At 40.6% G+C, this 21,730-nt stretch overlaps 1 protein-coding gene across 1 annotated transcript in view; it reads right to left on the bottom strand.

Annotated features, from left to right (window-relative positions):
* ANGPT4 (angiopoietin 4) overlaps positions 1–20,349 on the bottom strand; it is a 66,769-nt gene extending 46,420 nt beyond the window's left edge. The window contains exon 1 of the mRNA XM_051979494.1: positions 19,693–20,349. Coding sequence (XP_051835454.1) covers positions 19,693–19,992 — 300 coding nt within the window. The 5' untranslated portion in view covers positions 19,993–20,349. The remainder of the gene's footprint in view (positions 1–19,692) is intronic.
* Between the last annotated feature and the right edge of the window lie 1,381 nt (positions 20,350–21,730).

A 21,730-nucleotide genomic window follows, 5' to 3' on the forward strand; every position in this document is an offset into this window, starting at 1 on the left:
ATATCTGAGCTTTAGATTCCTTATCTGTAAAATGGGAACAATAGCAACTCCCTCAGAGCATTGTTGTGAGAATCAAATAAGATTTGTGGCTTTGCAATGCTTTGCAAAACTTTAAATTCCATATGATGTCAATTATCACAATTGTCATTAAATTTATAAGGAATTTAGGAAACAAGAGTCAGTTTGAAGCTAAGCAAAATTCTAGCCATTCATTAAATATAGTCAATAAGCATTTAAGTACTAAATAATGTACTGTGTGGGAATAGAAATAAAAGTAAAAGAAAGGGAGTCCTTGCCCTCAAGAAGCTTACATTCTAATGGAAGACAATATGTGAAGGAAAGATAAGTACCAGAGAAAGAGAGAGGACTTAGGAAACAGCTTTTTCCATGAAGCTTTTCCAGTGACTCCAATATCACCTTGATCTGTCCTCATCATCCTACTCAACTTAGCACTTAATCACATTCTGTCTCCAACTATTTGCTAGATGTTCCATGGAAATAAGCCTTGTCCCTCAAACTAGGCTATGAGTTTCTTTTTTTCTTTCTTTTTATTATTTTTAAATATATTTTAATACACATTGCTTTATGAATCATATTGGAGAGAAAAAAGGGAAAACCATAGGAGAGGAAAAAAACAAAAACAAAAAAGAAGTGAACATAGCATATGTTGATTTGTATTCAATCTCCATGGTTCTTTTTCTGGATGCAGATAGCATTTTCTATCCAAAGTCTATTGGGATTGTCTTGGACTTTCTTTCTTTCTTTTTTTAAATAATAGCTTTTTATTTTCAAAATATATGCAAAGATAGTTTTCAACATTCAAGCTTGTAAAACCTTGCATTCCAAATTTTTCTTCTTCTCTTCCCCTTACCCCTCCTCTTTAGACAGCAAGTAATCCAATTTATGTTAAACATGTGTAATTCTTCTCTATATATTTCTACATTTATCATGCTGCACAAGAAAAATAAGATCAAAAAATTAAAAATAAGAAAAAAACAATAGGCTATGAGTTTCTTGAGGACAGTTGCAGTTTCTTCTCAAATCCCAGAATGTCAGAGGAAGTAACCTCAAGGATCATCTTGTCCAAATGCATTACTTTATAGAAGTTCAAACTCATCCCAGAAGACAGTGGCTTACCCAAACCATGTGACTTGTATCCCCTAGCAAAGGGCTAAGGAAAAAAAAAATAGTTTTTACATAGCACTTCACAAAAGATAGATATTATTATCCCCATGTCACAGAAGAAGAAACTAAGGCAGAAGTCAAGTGACTTGCCCAGGATTATACAGCTATTAAGTGTCTAAGGATCTGTATTTGAATGCAGGTCTTCCTGACTCTAGGCCCAGGGCTTTATTCATTATACCATTTAACTGCCTAGTAAGTGATTAAAATATAAAATAAGGAATAAGTTGATCATATTTAGAATATATACATATATATGTGTGAGTAATTCACATACATGAATGCCTTTGTCTTTAATAATAACAGCAATACCTTGAATTTCTATTGTAATTTAGACTTTTCAAAGTGCTTTTTCATCTATTGTTACACAATTTCCATGAGGGAGATAGGACCAGGGATATTATTTCCATTTGACAGAAGAATAAATCCAAACTCAATACATTGAAGTGACTTTTCCAAAGTCACAAAGCTGAATGTGTGGGTTGCAGGGAGAAATTCTGAACTGGCCGGAATGAGGTGAGTTTGTGTGTCCAGGGGGTGGCTCAGCATTTGGGTTTTGGACAGATCCAGGGCAGTTTTGCAGAGATGGCGGAACTGCATTTGAAGTTTTGTGCACCTTAGAGAACCAAGACACCCGGGGAAGTTGATGCCTGCAGAAAGGTACCCGTTCTCTCCTAGGAAGGGAAGGAGGCTCCAGACACTGTGCTCCTTCATCTGGGCTCATTTATGCATCACTGTGCTCTCCATTAGTGTAACATGATGGTTTGCTCACTGTGCTCATTTATGTATCATATTATCTCATTTATTTCAGTAATGAGAATGCTGGAGGTCAAGCTGCCCTGGCTGGCCCGACTAGTTCCTGGTCTGCCGCAGTGTCTTTCCCAATGGCAAGACATTCCAAAGCTGATACACAACATTGAGACTTGGGAGCCAGACATGAATCACTGAGCCAAGAGGCAACATCCTTGGGCTATGGAGAAGGGGGTGAAAGCAGAGGAAGAGAAGGAGGAGGGGAAAGAGGAAGAGTAAAAGAAGGAAGAAGCTAGGAGACAGTTAAGGTAGAGGGAAAAGAATAGAGGGAAGGGAAGGTGGAAAGTATAGTAGGTGGAAGAGAAAGGAGAGGAGGGAATGGGAGAAGAGAGGGGGGAAAGTGAGTAGATAATGGAGCAGGAGGGAAGAGGGGCAGGTGGGCTGAGAGTAGCTTGGTTTAGCTACTGAGCATACTAGGTGGTATTTTGTTAGCTACTTAGTCTTTCTCTATGTCTCTGTCTGTTGGTCTGTGTCTGTCTCTCGTCTGTCTCTCTCTATGATTCTCTATTTTTCTCCCTCCCTCCCTCGTTCTGTCTGTCTCTGTCTTATTTCTGTCTCTGTCTCTGTCTCTCTGTCTCTGACTCTCTGTTTCTCCATCTCTCTCGGAAAAAAAAAAGGGTTTGTTTGGGGTTTGAGTTATAAAGCACCTAAATGACTTTTCTCAGTATTTAAATCTTAATCCTGTCCAGAGGGATTTCCCTGCACATCTTAATCCACAGGGATCTCTTTCTCTTCTGAGCTCTGATGATTCTGTGTCCAATGCCAAACTGGGTCCCAAACACTAAAGTCTTAGAGTCGTCTGTTCTCTTCTCCTATGTATGCATGTCTTGTCTCCAACTCTGTCTTTTCCCAGCTTGCCTTCCATGCATGTCCCCCATGCTCTCCCTGTTCTATATTGTCTGTTGGTTTTCATGACTTCCTTCAAAGCTGAATCCTAACTTCCGCAAGAAGTCTTTCTCATTCTCCTTCCCATTCCCCACTTCTTCTTTCTGAGATCACCTCCAATTTACTCCTATATGACATACATACATAGTTGTTAGCATATTGTCTTCCTGATTATACTGTAGGCTTCTTGAGAACTGGGACTGTTTTTGCCTTTCTTTGCATACAGGGCTTAACACAGTGGCTAGTACATGGTAAGTACTTAATAATTGCTTGTTGAATTCTTTGATGATCAATTATGATTGACTTAGCTCTTCTCAGAAATACAATGCTCCAAGACAATTCCAGAAGACTCATGATGGAAAAGGTTAACCATCTCCGGAGAAAGAACTGATAGAGTTTGAATATAGATCAAAGCATACTATTTTCACGCTATTTTTTCCATGGCTTCTTTTTGGTTGTTCTGGTTCTTCTTTCACAATATAACTAATGTGGAAATATGTTTTACATGATTGTACATATATAACCTATATCAAACTACTTATCATTTTAGGGAGGGAGGGAGAAAATTTGGAACATAAAATTTTTACAAAATGAATATTAAAAATGGTCCTTATATGTAACTGGAAAAAATAAAATGCTATTTAAAAATAATAACTGTGGGGCAGTTAGGTGGCACAGTGGAGAGAGCACCAGCCTTGAAGTCAGGAGACCTGAGTTTAAATCTGGTCTCAGATATTTAATACTTCTTAGCTATGTGACACTGGGCAAGACACTTAACCCCAATTACCTCAGCAAAAAATAAAAAAATAATAATAATTGCTTGTTGACTTGCTTTAACTAGACTATGAGCTTCCCCAAGGCAGGGGTTTCATCTCTTGTCTATAAGAAAGCGGCAAATCTCTTCTGCCAGTCTCAATTCCAACACAAGTCCTTTTTTCAACACTCACTGATTGAATGGGTAGACCAGAGGGAGAAGTAAGATCACTCTGTGAGCAAATAGGGAAGAGTTGACTGTTGATGGCTGGAACAGGGTTCTTATTTTCTGCTATTACAAACAGAGCTGTTACAAATATTTTTGTACATATGGGCCTTTTTTCCTCTTTACTCTTTTTTTTTTTTTTTTTTGGTCATAAAACGGATGCAGAGTGAAATAAGCAGAACCAGGAGAAGGAGAATATTATACACACTACCAACAACATTGTGAAGATAAACAAACTTGAAAGACTTAAGAACTCTGACCAAAGCAATGACCATCATCAGTTCTCTGGAATCTCATATAGTCATCATACTGGTCAGAGCGATGGACTCAAGATGCAGAATGAGACACACATTTTTGGATGTGACCAATGCAGAATTTGTTTTGCTTGATTCTGCATATTTGTTACAAGGGTGGCGGTTGTTGTTTTCATCTCAATGGGAGAAGGTGGAAGGAAAAGAAAAAAAAAAAATAAAACTGAGTTCCATTCCTCATGGCCTTGAGTAAATGCTTTTCCTCCCTCTAGGACTCAATTTCTTCATCTGTAGAACAAAGGAGTTGGGTTAGAATCTCTTAGATTAATTCTATCTTGGATATTCCATGACTCTAAGGGAAGAATGTCTCTGGCTTGGAGGCTTTGGAAGTAAGAGAAAAGGCTCTAATTCTTAGCCATTAACAGATCCAACTGGGGAGAGAGGATCACCAGATAACTGTCTAGAATTGGTAGTAGAAGGCAGAATTAAAGGAAAGTGAATTAGTTCTATGGAGACTGGGGACCCCTCTTGTTGCAGACTAGGAAAGCCAGAGCAGTCAGGACCAAGAACAAAAACATATGTGCCTTGAAAAGAAAGCAAAAGAAGAACAGGACCTGGACTTGTCACAGGTGCTTGTTTCTCAGTAGATTTCTCTTCCAAGATGAATTCTCCATCTGTCCTGGATAACTGTAATTCCTAACGATGGTAGTGTGTTTGCTTTTATCAAATTTTGAATCTCGAATGAAGGATTCTCTCCCTCCCTTCCTCTCTTCTTCCTTCCTTCCTTTCCTTCCCCCCTCCTTCTCCTCCTTCCTTCTTTCCTTCCCTCCCTTCTTCTTCTTTTCCTCTCTCTCTTTCTGTCTCTCTCTGTGTGTCTGTTTCTCTTTTCTATGAAAGGAAGGATAAGCAATAAAGGGGAAATTTCTGGGGGGAGAAGAGGGATAAATAGTAAAGACAAAAAGCCCAACTCGACTGCACAAGACTTGGAGATTTCATATTTGTGTAGGACTATGGCCAATCTGGGCTCCATCTGTGAGGATTAGTTTGGGATCTCAGGTCACATTCTCTACATGGTGGGCCAGAAGGGGGCCGAGAGAGGGGTTCATAGATCTCAGAATGTTATTGTTTCAAGTGGAAGGGACTTGAGAAATTAGAATGTGCAGGACTTAGAGCTGGGTCTCATTTTATTAATGGGAAAATGGGTGCCTGGAGATGGAAATTGCCTTGCACAAGATCACCAAACAAATTATTAGCAGAGCTTGAATTAGAATATAAGCTACTGGTTTCCAGGCTTTTTGTCCTCATCCTCTTATTTCTAGTAGTCCTGGCTATTTAATTTTCCTTTCCACTACTGCTTTCCTTTACTGGACTTTATCACCTTAGATGGTTCCAGGTAATTGAATCTATAAGGAAGGGGGATCAAGATAAAAGACACCAAAATGCCTGATTTTTGGAGAAGTAACTGAACACTTAAGAAAAAACTTTGTGGTTTACAGAGATTCATGCAATGACATATAAATTCTGATTACCTAACATTCTTAGTAGAACCCTGGAGGTCTGCTAGGTCAATATCAGCTTTCTGATTCTAACAAATTGTGTCATCTTAGGCAAGTCTCTCTAAACTTCAGTTTTCCCACTAGTAAAATGAGGCAATTGCAGTCTCTAATACGTTTATATGAGCCTTCTCATGGACTATCATAACAACTATAGTATTCCATTTCCATTCCATTCCATTCCCAAACTGCCATTTCTTATTCCATTAAAGTTCTAAAGCCCTCCCAAGCTCTACCATTCTCCATAATGCTATGAAATCTTCCATACCTGCCCAAACTTAAGCATTCCAGAAAATCAGAGAGATTTTCTTAAAGAGGAAATGGAATCAGTTTCTACTGGAGGTAAGATATTCACTGTGAAAATAGCTGCATCCTAGGCTCTATGGGGGCAGATAAAAGTAATGAAGATTGGGTTCCTGCTTTCAGGGAGCTCTCACTATCATAGGGAAATTGGAAAATAGGGAAAAAAAACTTCTACAAATCAACCCAGAAGATCAGGATTGTGCTAAGATTCAAGCCAGGCTTCATGGCTTTTGACCCATGTTTTGAAGTATTTGGCACGGTGTTGGATTTAGAATTAGGAAGATCTAATACTTTAGTGAGCCTCAACCCCCTGGGAGGTGTTGTTGTTATTATTATTCCCATTTTATAGATAAGGAAACTGAAGCTGAAAGATTATGTGACTTGCCCAGGATCACATGACTATTAAGTGTTTTGGGCAAGAGATGAACTCATATTAAAAGCATTATAAACCTTAAAACCTACATAAATATTAGTATTATTTGCCCAGGCCAGAGCAGTAACCAGTTTTTCTTTCTTTCTTTTTTTCTTTTTTTTTTTTGGCCTTGGGTAAGTGAAACAAGATGTACCCTCAACTGAAGGAAAGATGGACTAGTTGGGATGTTATTCTGAAGAGGCAACTGCTAAGGAGATATTGGGATTCAGAGTAGGGTAGGAACTCATCCTGGCTTCTTCCTTTAACTAATTATCCTGGCTAACTCTCTCCAAGTTCCATTGTTTCTATATGATTGAAGTTCTAAAAGTTCTGTTAGTGACATTTAAATCCAGCAACATGAGGCAAAGCCCTGAACAGCTAGTCCTAGTTGTAGCTCGTGCTCAGGTTCATGGGATGCTTTTGGGGGATGAGATCTCCAGCTACTGGCACTTAAAGGAATTCAAAGGAAAGGCAATTGGAATGGTCTCATTATTAGAACGTTGGAGCTTGGAGAGACGGACTTTAGGGATTATCTGGTCTAAATACTTCATTTTGCAGATGAGAAAACTGAGCCCAGAGAAAGAACGGACTTGGTAAAAGTCACACAGCAAGTCTGTTGCAGAGCCAAGACCAGACAGAATGAGGCATTCTGACTTTAATCCCTTGCCTCTCCCCACCCTTCCAATCTGTTTCCTGATGTAGGAACACTCTGGACCAGGCACAGGGAAGAATTAAAATGTGAGCTGAGAGTGGCCTCCAATTAAGGCCTTTCCAGAAGAAGGTCTCATGTCCCAGAGGGAGGAAGGGTGATCTTCAGTGGGTTGTGATTTACTCCTGATATCGAAGGAGACTAGTCACAGCACTGGAACTGGGCCAGTTCTTGGCCTCCAGCTCTGTACAGAAAGCTCTGGTTTCCCAAGGGGATCTCCTAAAATTTTAGTAGAATGAGAATGGGGCCATTAAAATGTCATCCCCAAATTTGGCTGTCTTTGCTGAAGCCTTCAAGAGTTGGGATTTGGGAGGGGAGAGGTGAGTAGGGGGTAAAGGATAAAATGTCCAGCAGAATCTGCTATGAATTATACTAAAAATAAAGTGGCCCCTATGCCTTGCCCTGCAGCTCTCTGTTTTCCAAATTCAGTATAGGAAGGATGCTGCCATGGAACTGGGGACTGGCTGGGAACTTCTGCTCACAGTCTTGGGTGACCCCAAGCCAAGGGGAACCACCCCAAAATGATCTATCCCTACCCTCAACTCCCTCATCTTTCCTCCAAATACCCTAGTAAAGGATCTGGCAGAATGAGCAAGGATGTCTACAAAGGTGAAGGGTCTTAGGAAAATTTTCTGTCATGGTACTGGGGAAAAATTCTGAAATTAGAATAACTGGGTTTATATTCTGCTCCTATCTCTTTCTACCTATATGACCTATGGCAAGCCTCTCCTTCTTGCCCTGTCCTTCAGTTTTCTCATCTGTAATATGAGGTTCAGGGAGCTGGATAATCTCTAAGATTCTTTAAAGCATGAAGAATGAGCATTATTAAATATATAGCTTAAGGCACCTCTCTCTTTTCTCTGCTGAGTTGAGGACTATGGTTATAGAATACATTAATATTAGGATTTTTTTCATGGATTGGTTGGTTTGGCTGAACTATTTTCCCTGTGAAATCTTTGAAATCTGAGTTACAAAATTCATCTTTTGCAAGAACTCTTTCCACATCTCCCTTAATACCAATGGTTTCCCTCTGAGATCACTTCCCATTTATTCTGCATATGCTTGATTGTGGGCTCCCAATTAGAGTGTGAGCATCTTGAGTGCAAGGATTGCTTTTTGCCTTACTTTATACCCTCAGCTTAGCACAGTGCCCGGCACATAATCGATGCTTAAGAAATACTTGACTTGATTTATCTCTTTTTTATTCTTTGTTATGACAGATGACTTTCCTCAGACTTGTTGTGGTTGAAGGTTTGGGTATATATAGAGAAGAGCTTGAGGAGAAACCTAGAGTAAAGGGCACTTTTTGGAAGAGGTTCTGGAGCAACTGAAGGCAATGTCATATATAGAAAGAACCCCAGGTTTGAGATCAAGAAAGCTGGGTTTGACTTTCAGCTCTACCCTGGGGCTCTTCATTGGGAGGTTGAGAGTTGGCTGAAAAAGCAAGGAGCTGGTGATGTTTAGCTCAGGGGAAAATGGAGTGGAGAGTATATGTAGTAGAATGGAAAGTGATTTGACTTTCAAGTCTTCAAGGAGTTAGCATATGAAAAAGGTATCCAGTGGATTGGGAGAGCCTGGATTTGGAGGAAGAGCACTTGGATTTTTAATCCAAGCTCTTCTGTTTGTGAGCTCTGTGGTTCTGCAAAGGGATTTGGACCCAAAAAACCTCTAAGATTCTTTATAGCTTTAAATCCTTTGATTCTACCACATTGCTACTAATTTATGAAATGCATTCATCATTTAAATTTTTAAAAAGATCTTATTTCTTGTTTTATTTTTGCCAGTTATATGTAAAAACAACTTAACAATCTTTTTTATTGTTTTCAAATTCTTTCCTTTTCCTTCCACTCCTCATTGAAAAAGCAAGCAATTTAACATCAGTTATGCATGTGTAGTCATGAAAACACATTTCCATGTAAGTCATTCTATGAAAGAAAACCCAGAAAAAACTCCAAGAAAAATAAAAAATATATATCTGATCTGCATTTAGGCTCTACTAATTCTTTCTTGGGAGATGGACAGTACCTTTCATCCTACACAATTGTCTTGGATCATTGTATTGTTAATACTCATTCTTTCTTTTAACAATTGGAAAACTACTAATGTGTCAAGTTGTAGAGACCATCAGTCACAATTGCTCTTTTTAGTTATTTAAAACAACTTTGGAGGGATTGTGCATTGTGGGAAATGTAACTAGACCTACTCTGGAGACTACATCTGGAGATATTAAAACATAATTTGTCAATAAAAACAAATCTTATGAGAGACAGAGACAGACACACACAGAGACAGACAGACAGACAGAAACAGAGATAGAAATAGAGAAGGAAGGAGATAGAGACAGAGAGAGACAAAGACAGAGATAGAGATGGAGAGAGATGGAGAGAGAGAGAGAGAGAGAGAGAGAGAGAGAGAGAGAGAGGGAGGAAAAAAAGAGGGAGAGAGAGAAAGGGAAAGAGGAGAGAGGGAGAGCAGGGAAAGAAGAGAGAAGAGAGAGGGAGAAGGAGAGAGAGAGGAAGAGAGAGAGAGAAAGGGAGGGACAGAGACAGACAGAGATAGACAGAGAACTCCAAAACTCAAGGTTTTGTATATAGGCTTAAGATATCCGACTTAAGGCCCAAGTTGCTGCAAAATACTCTTAAAATTCTTCCTGCTTTAGGACATTTTGCAGCAATTTGGGCCATGAGTTTTATCATCTTAGATCTAATCTAATCTACCGAGGGAAAGAATTCTCTCCATGTTATTGTTATATAGTCAATTCAGTCATGTCTGACTCTTTGTGACCCTATTTGAGGTTTTCTTTGCAAAGATACTAGAAAAATTTGCCAATTTTTTTTTTCTCCAGCTCATTTTTACAGATGAGGAAACTGAGACAAATAGGGTTAAGTGACTGGCAGAGGGTCCCACAGCCAGGAAGTGTCTGAGGTTGTTTTTGAACTCAGGTCTTCCTGTCTCCAGGCCTAGTACTCTATCTTCTGTACCACCTACCTGCCCCTACCCTCCTTAGTGGCCCTCATTTATATATCTTAGCAAGCAGGGATTCAGACTTGGGTCATCCGGTCTGTAGTGCCTGTGGGGAAAATGCCAAGGAATATGATACAGAAATATTTCATTACCCAGGGCAAACAGACTGTTCCAGAATGAATGTTCCAAAGTCAGTCTCCTGGGGCTTTCCTGACCTATCCTTCCTAACCCACTTATGTATCCCATTCTGGAGAGCTAATCTCTGAAAAGGTCAAAGGACTTACTCAGCAGAATTGGGCTGACTTGATCAGCCTCAGGGCCTCCTTTTCCAAGTGTACCCCACCAGTGTGGAACAAAGGGGGACCCTTTGACTAGCATTGGAAGTCTTCCAATGGCTGGAATTCTCTATTCCCTTAAACTCAAATCAAACCTTTTAGTTTCCTTCACTGCTTATAAAACTGTTCTAATCCCATTTACTCCAACAAGTCTTTCTTAGTCCCCCCAGCTGCTGATGCCTTTTCCCCTTTCCCCCTTCAGAATCCCTTCCATCTCCCCTGAATATATACTGTATATACCTTGTTGTTTATATGTTGTCTCCCTCTATTAGAATATAAACTCTCTGAAGGCAGGGATTGGTTTTTTATCCCTTTGTACCCCCAAAGCACAATGCCTGGAGCAGAGTAAGTACTTTAAAAATGCTTGTTAACTGATTGACTTTCAGAATTTTATTTGGTCCAAATTAGGAACGGAGAGAATCCTCACTTCTGTGGCTGAGAATTTCCTCCCTTTTTAGTAATGTTGGATGATATAATGATAAGAGAAAGTCTAATGAAAGACAAGACAAAAATGAGAGTTAAAAAAAGTCAGGAAAAAATAATAGCTGTGGTGGCTGTAGGCCCAAGAATGTTCACAGCCACCATACCCAGAGGAAGAGCTCTCAGGACCTGTGTGGGGTTTCACTGCTTGTCTGGTTTCCACAGAGACTGTGCTGAGTGTCCCAAGTAGCTTTCTGGGGTGACTGATCCATCTTCCTCCCACTTTGTTTGGGAGACAGCATGGTGTCTGGAAGCTGAGACTGGCACAGTACCTATGGCTCCAGCAATTATCTAGTAATGGCTATGAGACTCATAACAGCTCATTCAGTTGCCTGGTTTTGTCTAGTTATTGCTCCATTAAATGTATGTGCTTTGAATTCATGGTGATCTGGTTGGATCTGAGAAAAGATCATTCATACTGGTTCATGGACCATAGGATTTGAATAGATGGTTATTTGAACAGTAGCACGAGCCTTGATAGAGCTGAAAAAGAGCATTCTATTAAAGAGTCTTGGATATCCCATTAGAACATGAAGCTAGAGGTGCAAGCCAGAGAGCTGATTTATCTATACACATATTTTGGACAGACAAAGCAAATGAATAACAAACTGGGCCTGGAACTAAATGAGATTTAATAAATAGAATTATATGTGAGTCAGACTTGATGGCTGCTAAAGTCCCTTCCAACTCTCAAATTCTGTGATTTTGTAAGGAGAGCAGACTCAATTGTTTTTGGGAAGTTGAGCAGTGCTTGTAATGACCTCAAGCTTCTCCCTGAAACAAAGGACCATCTTTTTAACATCAACATTCTTCCAGGGATGCTGCAGGGCTGCAAGTCATAGAGAACCACAGTGGCCAAAGGATTCGAGCTGTGGGTCATCCAAAGGACAGTGTGTGGCTGGTGACAGGAGGCACAGCAAAATGTTACCAGGATGCAGTTGCAGGAGAAGGGACATTATCAGAGAGATTTATGACCAGAAAAGGAGGAGTTGTCAAGGCATCCAGGTGGGCCAATGGATAGAGTGCTAGACCTGGAAACACAAAGGCCTGGGTACAAATCTGGTCTCAGATATCACCTAGCTGGTAGGATCAGGGCACTCACTTAATCTCTTTTTATTTCAGTTTCCTCATGTACAAAAATAGGTATAAATGATCGTGCTTACCTCCTAAGGTTGTTGTGAGGATAAAAGGAGTTATTTGTAAACCTGAAAATGCTAAATAATTGTTAGCTCTAGAGAGCAAGAAGTAAAAAATAATGGAAAAACTGCATAATCTACTAGGGGATTAGCAAGAATTCCTACTTCTATTTCTGAGTAATGAAGTCCTGATTAACTGGGTGCAGGTGACAGAGCAGGACTGGAGTACTGATGGAACTGCTCTCTGGGGCAGGCAGGGAAGGGCACTGATAGGGATCAGTTTAGTCTCAAAGTCCCACCCTCTGTGGAGGTCTAGGCAGCCCCTCCTTGCTGTATCTGGTCAGAAATCCAAGTTATGTCAAACCCCTGAGGTTAATTTTCCCTATAAACCTGCAATCTTTGCTGAACCCCTTTTGGGTCACTCCACCATGACACTCTACCTCTTGGTTCTTCTTATGGTTAACTAATTCTTTTAGGGTGCCAAACTCCTCTATAGATTTAGCCTGCAAGCTAAGAGTATGCTCCAATCTCATAGAGTGCTCCTTTTCTCCTGGCTAATTGTGAGTTCCACTAGGGAACTTGTCTTTTCCATCCTTAATTATTAAAATTCCTTTCCTTGCTATGTGCTCTTCCAACTTTATTTCATATTTACCACTCCTGGTGTCTACTTGAATCCCTTCATTTTGTCTGTAATCTCTTCTCCAATATAAACCTACCTTTTGCCAAAGAGAATGGCCATTATGAGTTTTTCACATGACCGAACCCCAATGTTTGGCACCTACAATCTCATCATTTGATGCTAAACCCCAAACACATCATTTGGAACCAGAAATTGCTCTTCTAAACCACAGCATAGCTCAATGAAACTTTACCCCAGATGGACAAGTCATAGTGGAGAGTTCTGACAAAAGTGATCGATCCGCCACAGAAGGGGATGGAAAACCACTCCAATATCTTTGCCAAGAAGACCCCGAGTGTTAAAATGCTAAAAGAGAGGACATCAGAATGTAACCCCCTCAAGTTTACTGGGGAAGAGCTGAGGGCAACTGCAAGGAGTTTAATGAACATGAGCTTGGACAGACTTTGGGAGATAGTGGAAGTCATAAAGACTCAGAATGCCGTGGTCCATAGAGTCACAAAGAGTCAACTGAATGATAACAATACTATATGATACATACAGAGTAGATTCAGGGTGACCTTAGAGGAAAGAGTGCAGTTTTGGGGAGAACTTGACCACTGTAAATGGTGATACTTGAAGTGAATTTTGAGGGAAACCAAGGATTCTAAAAGAAGAGAGAAAAGCTTCTAGACACAGGGTGGTGGCCAGTGCAAAGTCAGAGAGAAGCAGCGCATTGTATATGTGAGAAATAGCAGATGGGCCAGTATGGCTGCATTGCAGAAGGAGTGGAGGGGAATAATATGCAAAAGAAGTAGAAAGGTGGGAGGAGCCAAGTGGTGAAGAGCTTTGAAGGTCAAACAGTGGGATTTATGTTTGACCCTAGATATAATAGGGAGCCACTGGATTTTAATGAGAAAGAATATGAGAGAATGAGAGAGAGAGAGAGAGAGAGAGAGAGAGAGAGAGAGAGAGAGAGGAATGAAAGACCATTTTGGATACTGCCTATTGGACATATAAAAGAAATTCTCTACTGTTTAATGCTATATCCGAAATTATAACACAATCTGGTTTATTTTCCACATAGTTGCTGAAATGATTTACCTAAAGCATACCTACCCATACCCTTCAATTCCAAAATTCTTTGTATGTGTGTGTACTTTCCTTCCGTCTCTGTCTCTCTGTTTCTTTCTCTTTTTCTTCCTTCATCCTCTTCCTCTCTTACTTCCTGCCTCCCTCCCTCCCTCCATCCTTCTCTAGGTTTATATGATACCGGACTGGATTTCAGGAAAGAGCTCATTCATACTCAGGTACTATGACTCTTTTCCCACTATATCACATTATTTCCTTTAGGAAAATATCTAAAATACAACATCAGTCAACAAATTCCATTTAATTCAACAAAATGTATATAAATTTATAAGACATTTCCCCCATCTGACTTCTATGTTTCTGTCAGCATCAATCACATGAACTCCCATATTTGTGACTTCAAGATTACCTTTGATTCTTCCAGCTGTCTATCTCTCATATCCCAAATAGTCCCTCATTCTCATTAATTCTAATACTAAAGCTTTTCTCATCTGCCCCTTATTCTCTGTTACCATCAACACTACCCTCATGCAGGTCTTCTAACTGTTCAGCAGGACTATTGGACTAACAACAAGAGGTTCCTTCTCACTTCCACTCAGCATCACCTTCCAAACAGAACATACTACTGCCAGAATCATTATCACATACATATAGATCTGGCTGTATCCCTCTTGGTTTGAAAAAAAAATTCATCAGTGATTCCCTCTTGTCTTCTGAGTAAAATTCAAATTTAAAGCCAGCCGTTCAGAACCTTAACAATCTGGTGTCTTACTACCTGACATTAAAAATTAGTGATTCATGGTATCATCCCCCTCCTCACTATCCACAATAGGAAAAATGATACTGTTAAAAGGAATTCAGAAAGCATTGCTAAGGATTATGTAGTCCTTAGCAAGAAACTGAAGACCTAAGGTACATAAGCTGTTTTTTCATCACTTTGGCTGATTGGAAGTAAAATTTTTAGATGATTAAGGTAGATTTGGAATGCAAAAGCTGGTTAGGAAGATGCCAAAGCAGATTGGATTTCTTTGGTGGTGTTGTTCAGTCATGTCCAACTCTTCATTGACTCCCTTTGGAGTTTTCTTGGCAAAGATACTTGAATGGTTTGCCATTTCCTTCTTTAGTCCATTTTACAGGAAACTGAGGCAGACTGGGCTAAATGACTTGTCCAGGATCACACAGTTAGTAACTGCCTGAGGCCAGATTTGAACTCAGAAAGATGAATCTTTCTGACTCTAGGCTTGGCTTTCTATCCAATTTGACACCTGAATGTCCCCTGGATTTCTCTACCACTGAGCAAAATACTCAAATAATAGATTCTTGGCTGTAGATGAGATAGATCTAATATACTCAAAATACTTAGTGATCTCATCAGTGTAGGACTCAAGGGTCCTCAAACTATGGCCCGAGGGCCAGATGCAGCAGCTGAGGACGTTTATCCCACTCACCCAGGGCTATGAAGTTTTTTTATTTAAAGGCCCACAAAACAAAGTGTTTGTTTTTACTATAGTCTGGCTCTCCAACAGTCTGAGGGACAGTGAACTGGCCCCCTATTTAAAAAGTTTGAGGACCCCTGTTAGGTATTTCCCTCAGTCTTTCTGTCAACAAGCATCTGTTAAGTGCCTACTATATCCTTGGGGCAGCTATGTGGTACAATGGATATAGAACCATAAGTCAGCCACTGGGAAGTGTCTAGCTGTGTGATCCTGGGAAAGTCACTCAGCTCTGTTTGCCTGTTTCCTCATCTGTAAAATGAGCTGGAGAAGGAAACAGCAAAACAAGCCAGTGTCTTTGCCAAGAAAAACCCAAATGTGACGCTCAAATGGGGTCACAAAAATGGTACACAGTTGAAACGATTCCAGGCACCATATTAAGCACTGCTTGATACAAAGAAAAACAAAAGATGTCTCCGTTTTCAAGGGGCTCACAGATCACACCTGTTTATGCCTGTTCATCTTGGGAAACTTATATACACTTTCATTAGTTCACCTTCATGGTCCATCCCATACATTGGCTCCCTTCCTCACTTTCCATGACGTGGCTAATATGCCAGTAAAGCTGATGGATTGTGGAAAACTGAGCTAGAAATAAGAGTCCTCTCTGATGAGCCCAGTTCCTACATTTCCCTGATGGTACTGTCTCTTTTATAATTCCTCATTTGTAATGTGTTGAGCATTATACACATCTCTCATTCGCTTCTCCTGTGTCAACCACAACTTTGGCAAATGCAGTGCTCTTTGAGTCGTAACCATGGTACAACATAAAAAGAATAATGTGCTTCTTTCTAAAGATGAACTTTGTTACAGGGGGCAGCTTAGGGTATTTAAAAGAGCTCTGCAATTTCCCAGAAGCAGTCCAGTCTGATTTCTACTCATGTTCAATTCTAAGTTCTACTAATTATTCATTTATAGTGGGTCTCTCTGTGATATAAATATATGTATGTGTGTACAATATTTATATGTATACATAATATTATGTAGGGTGTCTCAAAAGCTTTAGTTCAGTTTGAAGGTTTTAATAGAAGAAAATTGCATTAAGCCTTCTAGGATATTCTGTATATGTTTAATATAAAATATGTCTATTTGTATACATACTTAATATATACATATAACATCCATGAATAAGCTCTATAGATTATTTACTTAACTGCTTTTATAACTTTGACAAAGGGCATCTTCATCCACTTTGGTTTTCCTGTGTGGATATTTGGACCAAATTTGTTTTTATTGATTATGCTCACTTAGGAGGCTCTGCAATGTTCTAATAATGTTAGTGTCATCATTCAGAAACAGAAACATCTGGAGGACCCCATAATCCACAGGGAATCTCTCTTTAATTATGATTTTATTCTGGATCTCCTCTATACAAAAGGCAAACACTTTTGGCTAAAATATCTTCCTGTTTTATGTCTCACTTGAAATGAATAATTAAAAGTCAATGAATAACGTTCTCTCTCTTATTTCTTTTAAGTTCTAGGGGGTTTCTTTAGGCTGAAGATGAACTTGCTGGAAATAATGAAGTATTGCTGACAAGAAAATAAATTGTGGGATGCTCCATTGAGAAGAAGAGTTTTGAGGAGAGAAGAGAAAGCTTGGAACAGGCACTGTGGGGAATGAGAGAATTAATCTCATAAGCACAAGATGGGAAAGACATGATGAGATAAAAATTTATATGAAAATGATTTTGGGGGGTGGTTCTTAGTGGATTGTAAGCTTATTATGGATCAATAGTGCAATATAGCAAATAAAAATGCTAGAGAGATCTTGGGCTACATTAAGAAATTAATACTGTTGAGAATAAGGGACGTGACAGGCCCATTTCTGTTCACTTTCAACTGCTAAAGTTTAAGAATGAGACTGATAAATGTCCATAGGACAACCAGAATGATGAAGTATCTTGGGATTAATCTGGGGAAAAGAATACTTAATGGTGGTAAGCATTGAGGATGTGAAAAGTTATCATGTGAAATTCAAGGTGTATGAAAGTGGAACAAGCTAAGTTCCTCTTTATTGGAAATCTTCAAGAGAAGTCCATTTGGGGAATGTTTTAAGTATCAGTTGAATGAGATAGCTTCTAAAATATCTTCCAACACTGGGGTGCTATGGGATCTGGAGGTACCTTTCCTGCTTTATTTCTTATTACTTCCTACCATGGACTATTCAAAGTCATTTTATATGTCCTCACCCACCTGTTCTTTGCTCAATTGGTTTCTTACATCTAGAATGCCTCTTTCTACCTGTTTTCCCACCACAACCTCTGCTTTTTGAAATTTTTAATTCTCATTTCCTCCTTAATCCATCAGAAATGATCTTTCCATTCTAAAAGCTTCTTCGGGTCTCTCATATTCTTTGTCACAGTTACTGTACAGTCTTATATATTTGTGGTTGTGTCCTGTGCTACCTCATTATATTGTAAACTTCATGAGGATATGGACCACTTTTTTTGGTTATGTTTTTTTTTAACTTTTTTATTGCTAAGCACAGTGTCTTAAATATGTTTAGTACTTAATAACTGGTCCTTGAATAGATAAATTTTGATGTTGTAGCTATAAAGTTTTCAAAGTATTTCATGTGAATGACCTTATTTGAGACTCATGACAATTCTGTGAAACAGGCTTTAAAAATTTTAACCTCCTTTTTTCTCCCTCCCTCCTTCTCTCCCTTCCTTCTTTTCTTTTCTTTTCTTTCCTTTCCTTTCCTTCTTAAGGCAATTGGGGTTAAGTGGCTTGCCCAGTATCACCAGCTAGTAAGTATTAAGTGTCTGAAGCTGGATTTGAATTCAGATCCTCCTGATTTGAGGGCTGGTACTCTATCTACTATGCCATCTAGCTGCTCTAATCTTATTTTTTGATGAGGTAATTGAGATGTGGAGAGGAGAAGTGACTTACAACGGTCCTATAGCTATAAATAAACAGAAAAAACAAGGTACTGTGCTGCTTCTGCAACTAATAAGGTAGAAAGAATTATAAACTAATGTCAGAAGATCTAAGGTTCTAGTCCCTGCTATGCCAATTGCCCCTTCCTGAGCCTCATTTAAAGATAAATGATTATAATCTTGTATTTCTCACTATTTTTTTAAAATCACAATTCAGGTGTGACTTCCTCTATGAAGTCTTCCCTGACCCTCCTCTTTACCCCATCCTCAAAAGTCTTTCCTGTTTCAAATGTCACAGACCACATTCCTTAGCTTTCCTCTTTACCCCCATCTCACTCTCTTGTATTCATTATTTGCATATTCAATCTTTCACTAATTTGATTATAGTATCATAGGTTTGGAGCTGAAAGGGACCTTGGAAGCATCTAGTCTAAACACATACTCCTCCCCCAACACTGAATATAGGGCCTACTACATATTTAATAAATGTTCAATGAATTAATTGAAGGGCAAAAATCCCATGACGATAATCTGTAAAATAAGGTTAATAATCCTAGAACCACTGTATCTCCTAGAGCTGTTATGAAGAAAGTGCTTTGTAAATAAACCTTTGTAAATAAAGAAGAAAACAAACATATTATAAATGAGTCTAATCTGATCAAAATACAATAGAAAGTGCCTCAGCATGGGGGAAATAGACCTGCTTTCTAGCTTCCTCTCTGTCATTGACTCCCTATGTGACCTTTCACTAGTCATTTCACCTCTGGGCCTGAGTAGTCTCATCTAAAAGATAAGGCTGTGGGCACGATGTTCTACAAGGTGGTTGACGGTGCTAATGTTCTATGTTAATAGCAGTAATAGTAAGAATAGCTTGAATTTCTGTAAGCTTTCACCTTTACAAAGCATTCTCTTAACCATTCAGGGAAGTTGGTACCAAGTGAATCATTAGGCAACTTAAGAATCACAGAAACTCTGGATCTCGGAATCACAGATAGTTAGAAGGAACCTCAGATACAGTCCAGTCCACCCCATACTTAGCGAGAATTCCTGGACAAATGACCTTGGATTCCCTGCTGGAAGACCTCCAATGACTGAAAACTGTCCACTTCCCCCCAGGCAGCCTGTTCTCTTTTGGACAGCTCTAATTGTTAGGAGGCATTTCCTTATATTGAACCAAAATTTGCATCACGGGACCTTCCACCCACTGCTCTTTTTTTTTTTTTTTTTTTTGGGGGGGGGGTTTAGCAGATTAAGCTGAATCTCTTCTACATGACAGGTTTCCAAGTATTTACTAGGAGCTGTCATGTCTCTCCCCTCCCCCCTTCTTTTAAATTCTGATTTTTGCAAACAGGGTATCAGGAGAAAGGACTTACCCAGAGGAACCAAGTGAGGAAGCGCTTGCCTGATACTTTTCTCTTAAGCGCCTTTCCATCACGAGGTTCTGTGAGTAAGGAGTACTCTTGATTTCTTATCCGTTATTGATGGTAGAAGGGGCCTCCAGATTTCCAAGGACCCTAAACTTTGTCCAGTCCAGCCCCATGGCCTTGGGGGGCCGCGTCGCCTCCTCTTCCAAACAGGCTCGACCCCCCTCGTGCCCCTCCCCTAACTCACCTTCAGCAGCCACTGGGTGTTGTTCTCCAGGACCCGCTCTAACTGTTGCACCCTCTGGACGGACCAGTCATTCCCCTGGAGCGCTTCTGCCGGGGAGTCCCGCTGCAGGGTGTTGGCGCTGCCGCCAAAGGCCTCCGGCCCTGGCGGGCACGGCTCGGGCTCCGGCAGCACAAACGTGTAGCTGCACTGACCGTGCTGCACCCGGTGGTAACGGCGGTGGGCGCCGCCCTCGGCCCTCCTCCTCTGGGGGCTCACCGTGGCCACCGTGGTTAGGACTAGGATGAAAGTGCCGGTCCTCATGTTTGGCTCCGGGACTGCCGGGCTGTGGGATGTGCGGACTGACGCTCCGTATCTAAGTGTGTGTGTTTATATGTGCGTGTTTGTGTGTATGTCCCAGTGTGAGTATTATATATTGTGTATTTACGTATGTGGAGGTACGTATGTGCTGGGGGAGTGGCACAGTTCAAAACCTTGCCAGGCTGCTCTCCTCTGTCCCTGGTCAGGATGGGGAGACAGACAGACAGACAGCTGAGGAACCCTGCCCACTGAGATGTTCAGGGAGGCTGCGGTTGGGAACCACACAGCTAGGCTATTTATATTCGCTCTAAATACCGAAGCTGCTTCCTCTCCCCCCACACTCCCCCTCTTCCCCCCACCCTCCCTTCACCTCTATTCTTTCCCCATATTCCCCTTCCTTCCTTCCTCCCTCCCTCACTCCCTTGCTCTGCAGTCTCCCTTCCTCTCTCCTCAGCTCCTATAAGTCCTTTTAACTGTCTAGTAGCCTCCCCACCCCCACCCCGCCCCCTTTCAGCCAGCCCTGCATCCCAAACCACATACACACCAACCTCAAATCTCTCTTTTCTTATCCCTAACTCCGCTCCCGAGCTCAGAGCTCAAATTTCAGTCTCCCTCCCCCGCCCCTCCATAACTTCCCTCCCCCTTCTTCCTCCCTTCCCCCCTCAGCCTCATTCCTCCCCCCCCAACCCCCCAAGCCCTCTCTCCCTCCACCACTACTCTGGGGCTTTCTCATCCCACCACCAGCTTCTCCCTGCTTTTTCTTAGCATTAATTTGGCGGGCCACGTTTCGGCCCAGAACTGGAATGACCCCAAGAGAAAGTATTTGGGGAGGGGGGAGGAGGGAAGGAGGCTTTTTTTTTTTTTTTTTTTTTAAACAATGCCTATGTAGGGAGAAAGCAATTTGGAAAGAAGAGGCTTGAACCCAGGTCAGATCCCAGCTCTTCCCCCTCTCCCCTCCTCACTCCGTGGACACAGCCCAGGAAATCATCGTGTGATCAGGACCAGCTGGACCTGGGGTTATGGAAAGCGCCCTAAAGGAGATGATTCCTTGGCTCCTCCAAGCTGGTCCTACATAACGCAGGCTTTTGGGAAGAGCCCTCGTGCTCTCAGCTGCGGGAATGAAGTCTGATATGAGGAAGCCAGAGAGGTACAGAAAGGATGTGGGGAGGCAACAGAGCAGCTTTGAAGTCGCTCCTCCACTCTGTACCTCCGTTTCCCCATCATGTTTCTTTCTCTGTCAAATGAGGACACATTTGATCCCTGTCCTGCCTCCTTCACAGGTGTGTTGGATGAAGAACAAGGCACAAAAAGAGCATCTTGAAAAAAAAATTGTGAACTGTTGTATATTGAAGAAGGGACATTTGATAGAGGACTGGGCTTATCATCAAACGTCTTGGGTTTGGTAATTGGTTTTTTTGTTTACTTTTTGTGTGATTCTGAGTAAATCATTTATTTATTTATTTATGTGGCTTGCTCAGGGTCACACAGCTAGTAAGTATCAAGTATCTGAGGCTGGATTTGAATTCAGGTCCTCTTGACTTTTGGGCTGGTGTACTAAGCAAGTCATTTTCCATCTCTCTGAGAGTCAATTTTCTCATCTGTCAAATGAGAGAGAGAGAGTTGACTTAGATGATCTCCAAGGAACTTTATAGGAAAGAAGGAAATGAGCATTTATTAAGTACCTATTATGTACTAGACAGAGCTAATCACTTTACAAATATCTCATTTGATCTTTTTAATA

Source organism: Antechinus flavipes, chromosome 2 (genome assembly GCF_016432865.1).
Source record: "Antechinus flavipes isolate AdamAnt ecotype Samford, QLD, Australia chromosome 2, AdamAnt_v2, whole genome shotgun sequence".
NCBI lineage: Eukaryota > Metazoa > Chordata > Mammalia > Dasyuromorphia > Dasyuridae > Antechinus > Antechinus flavipes.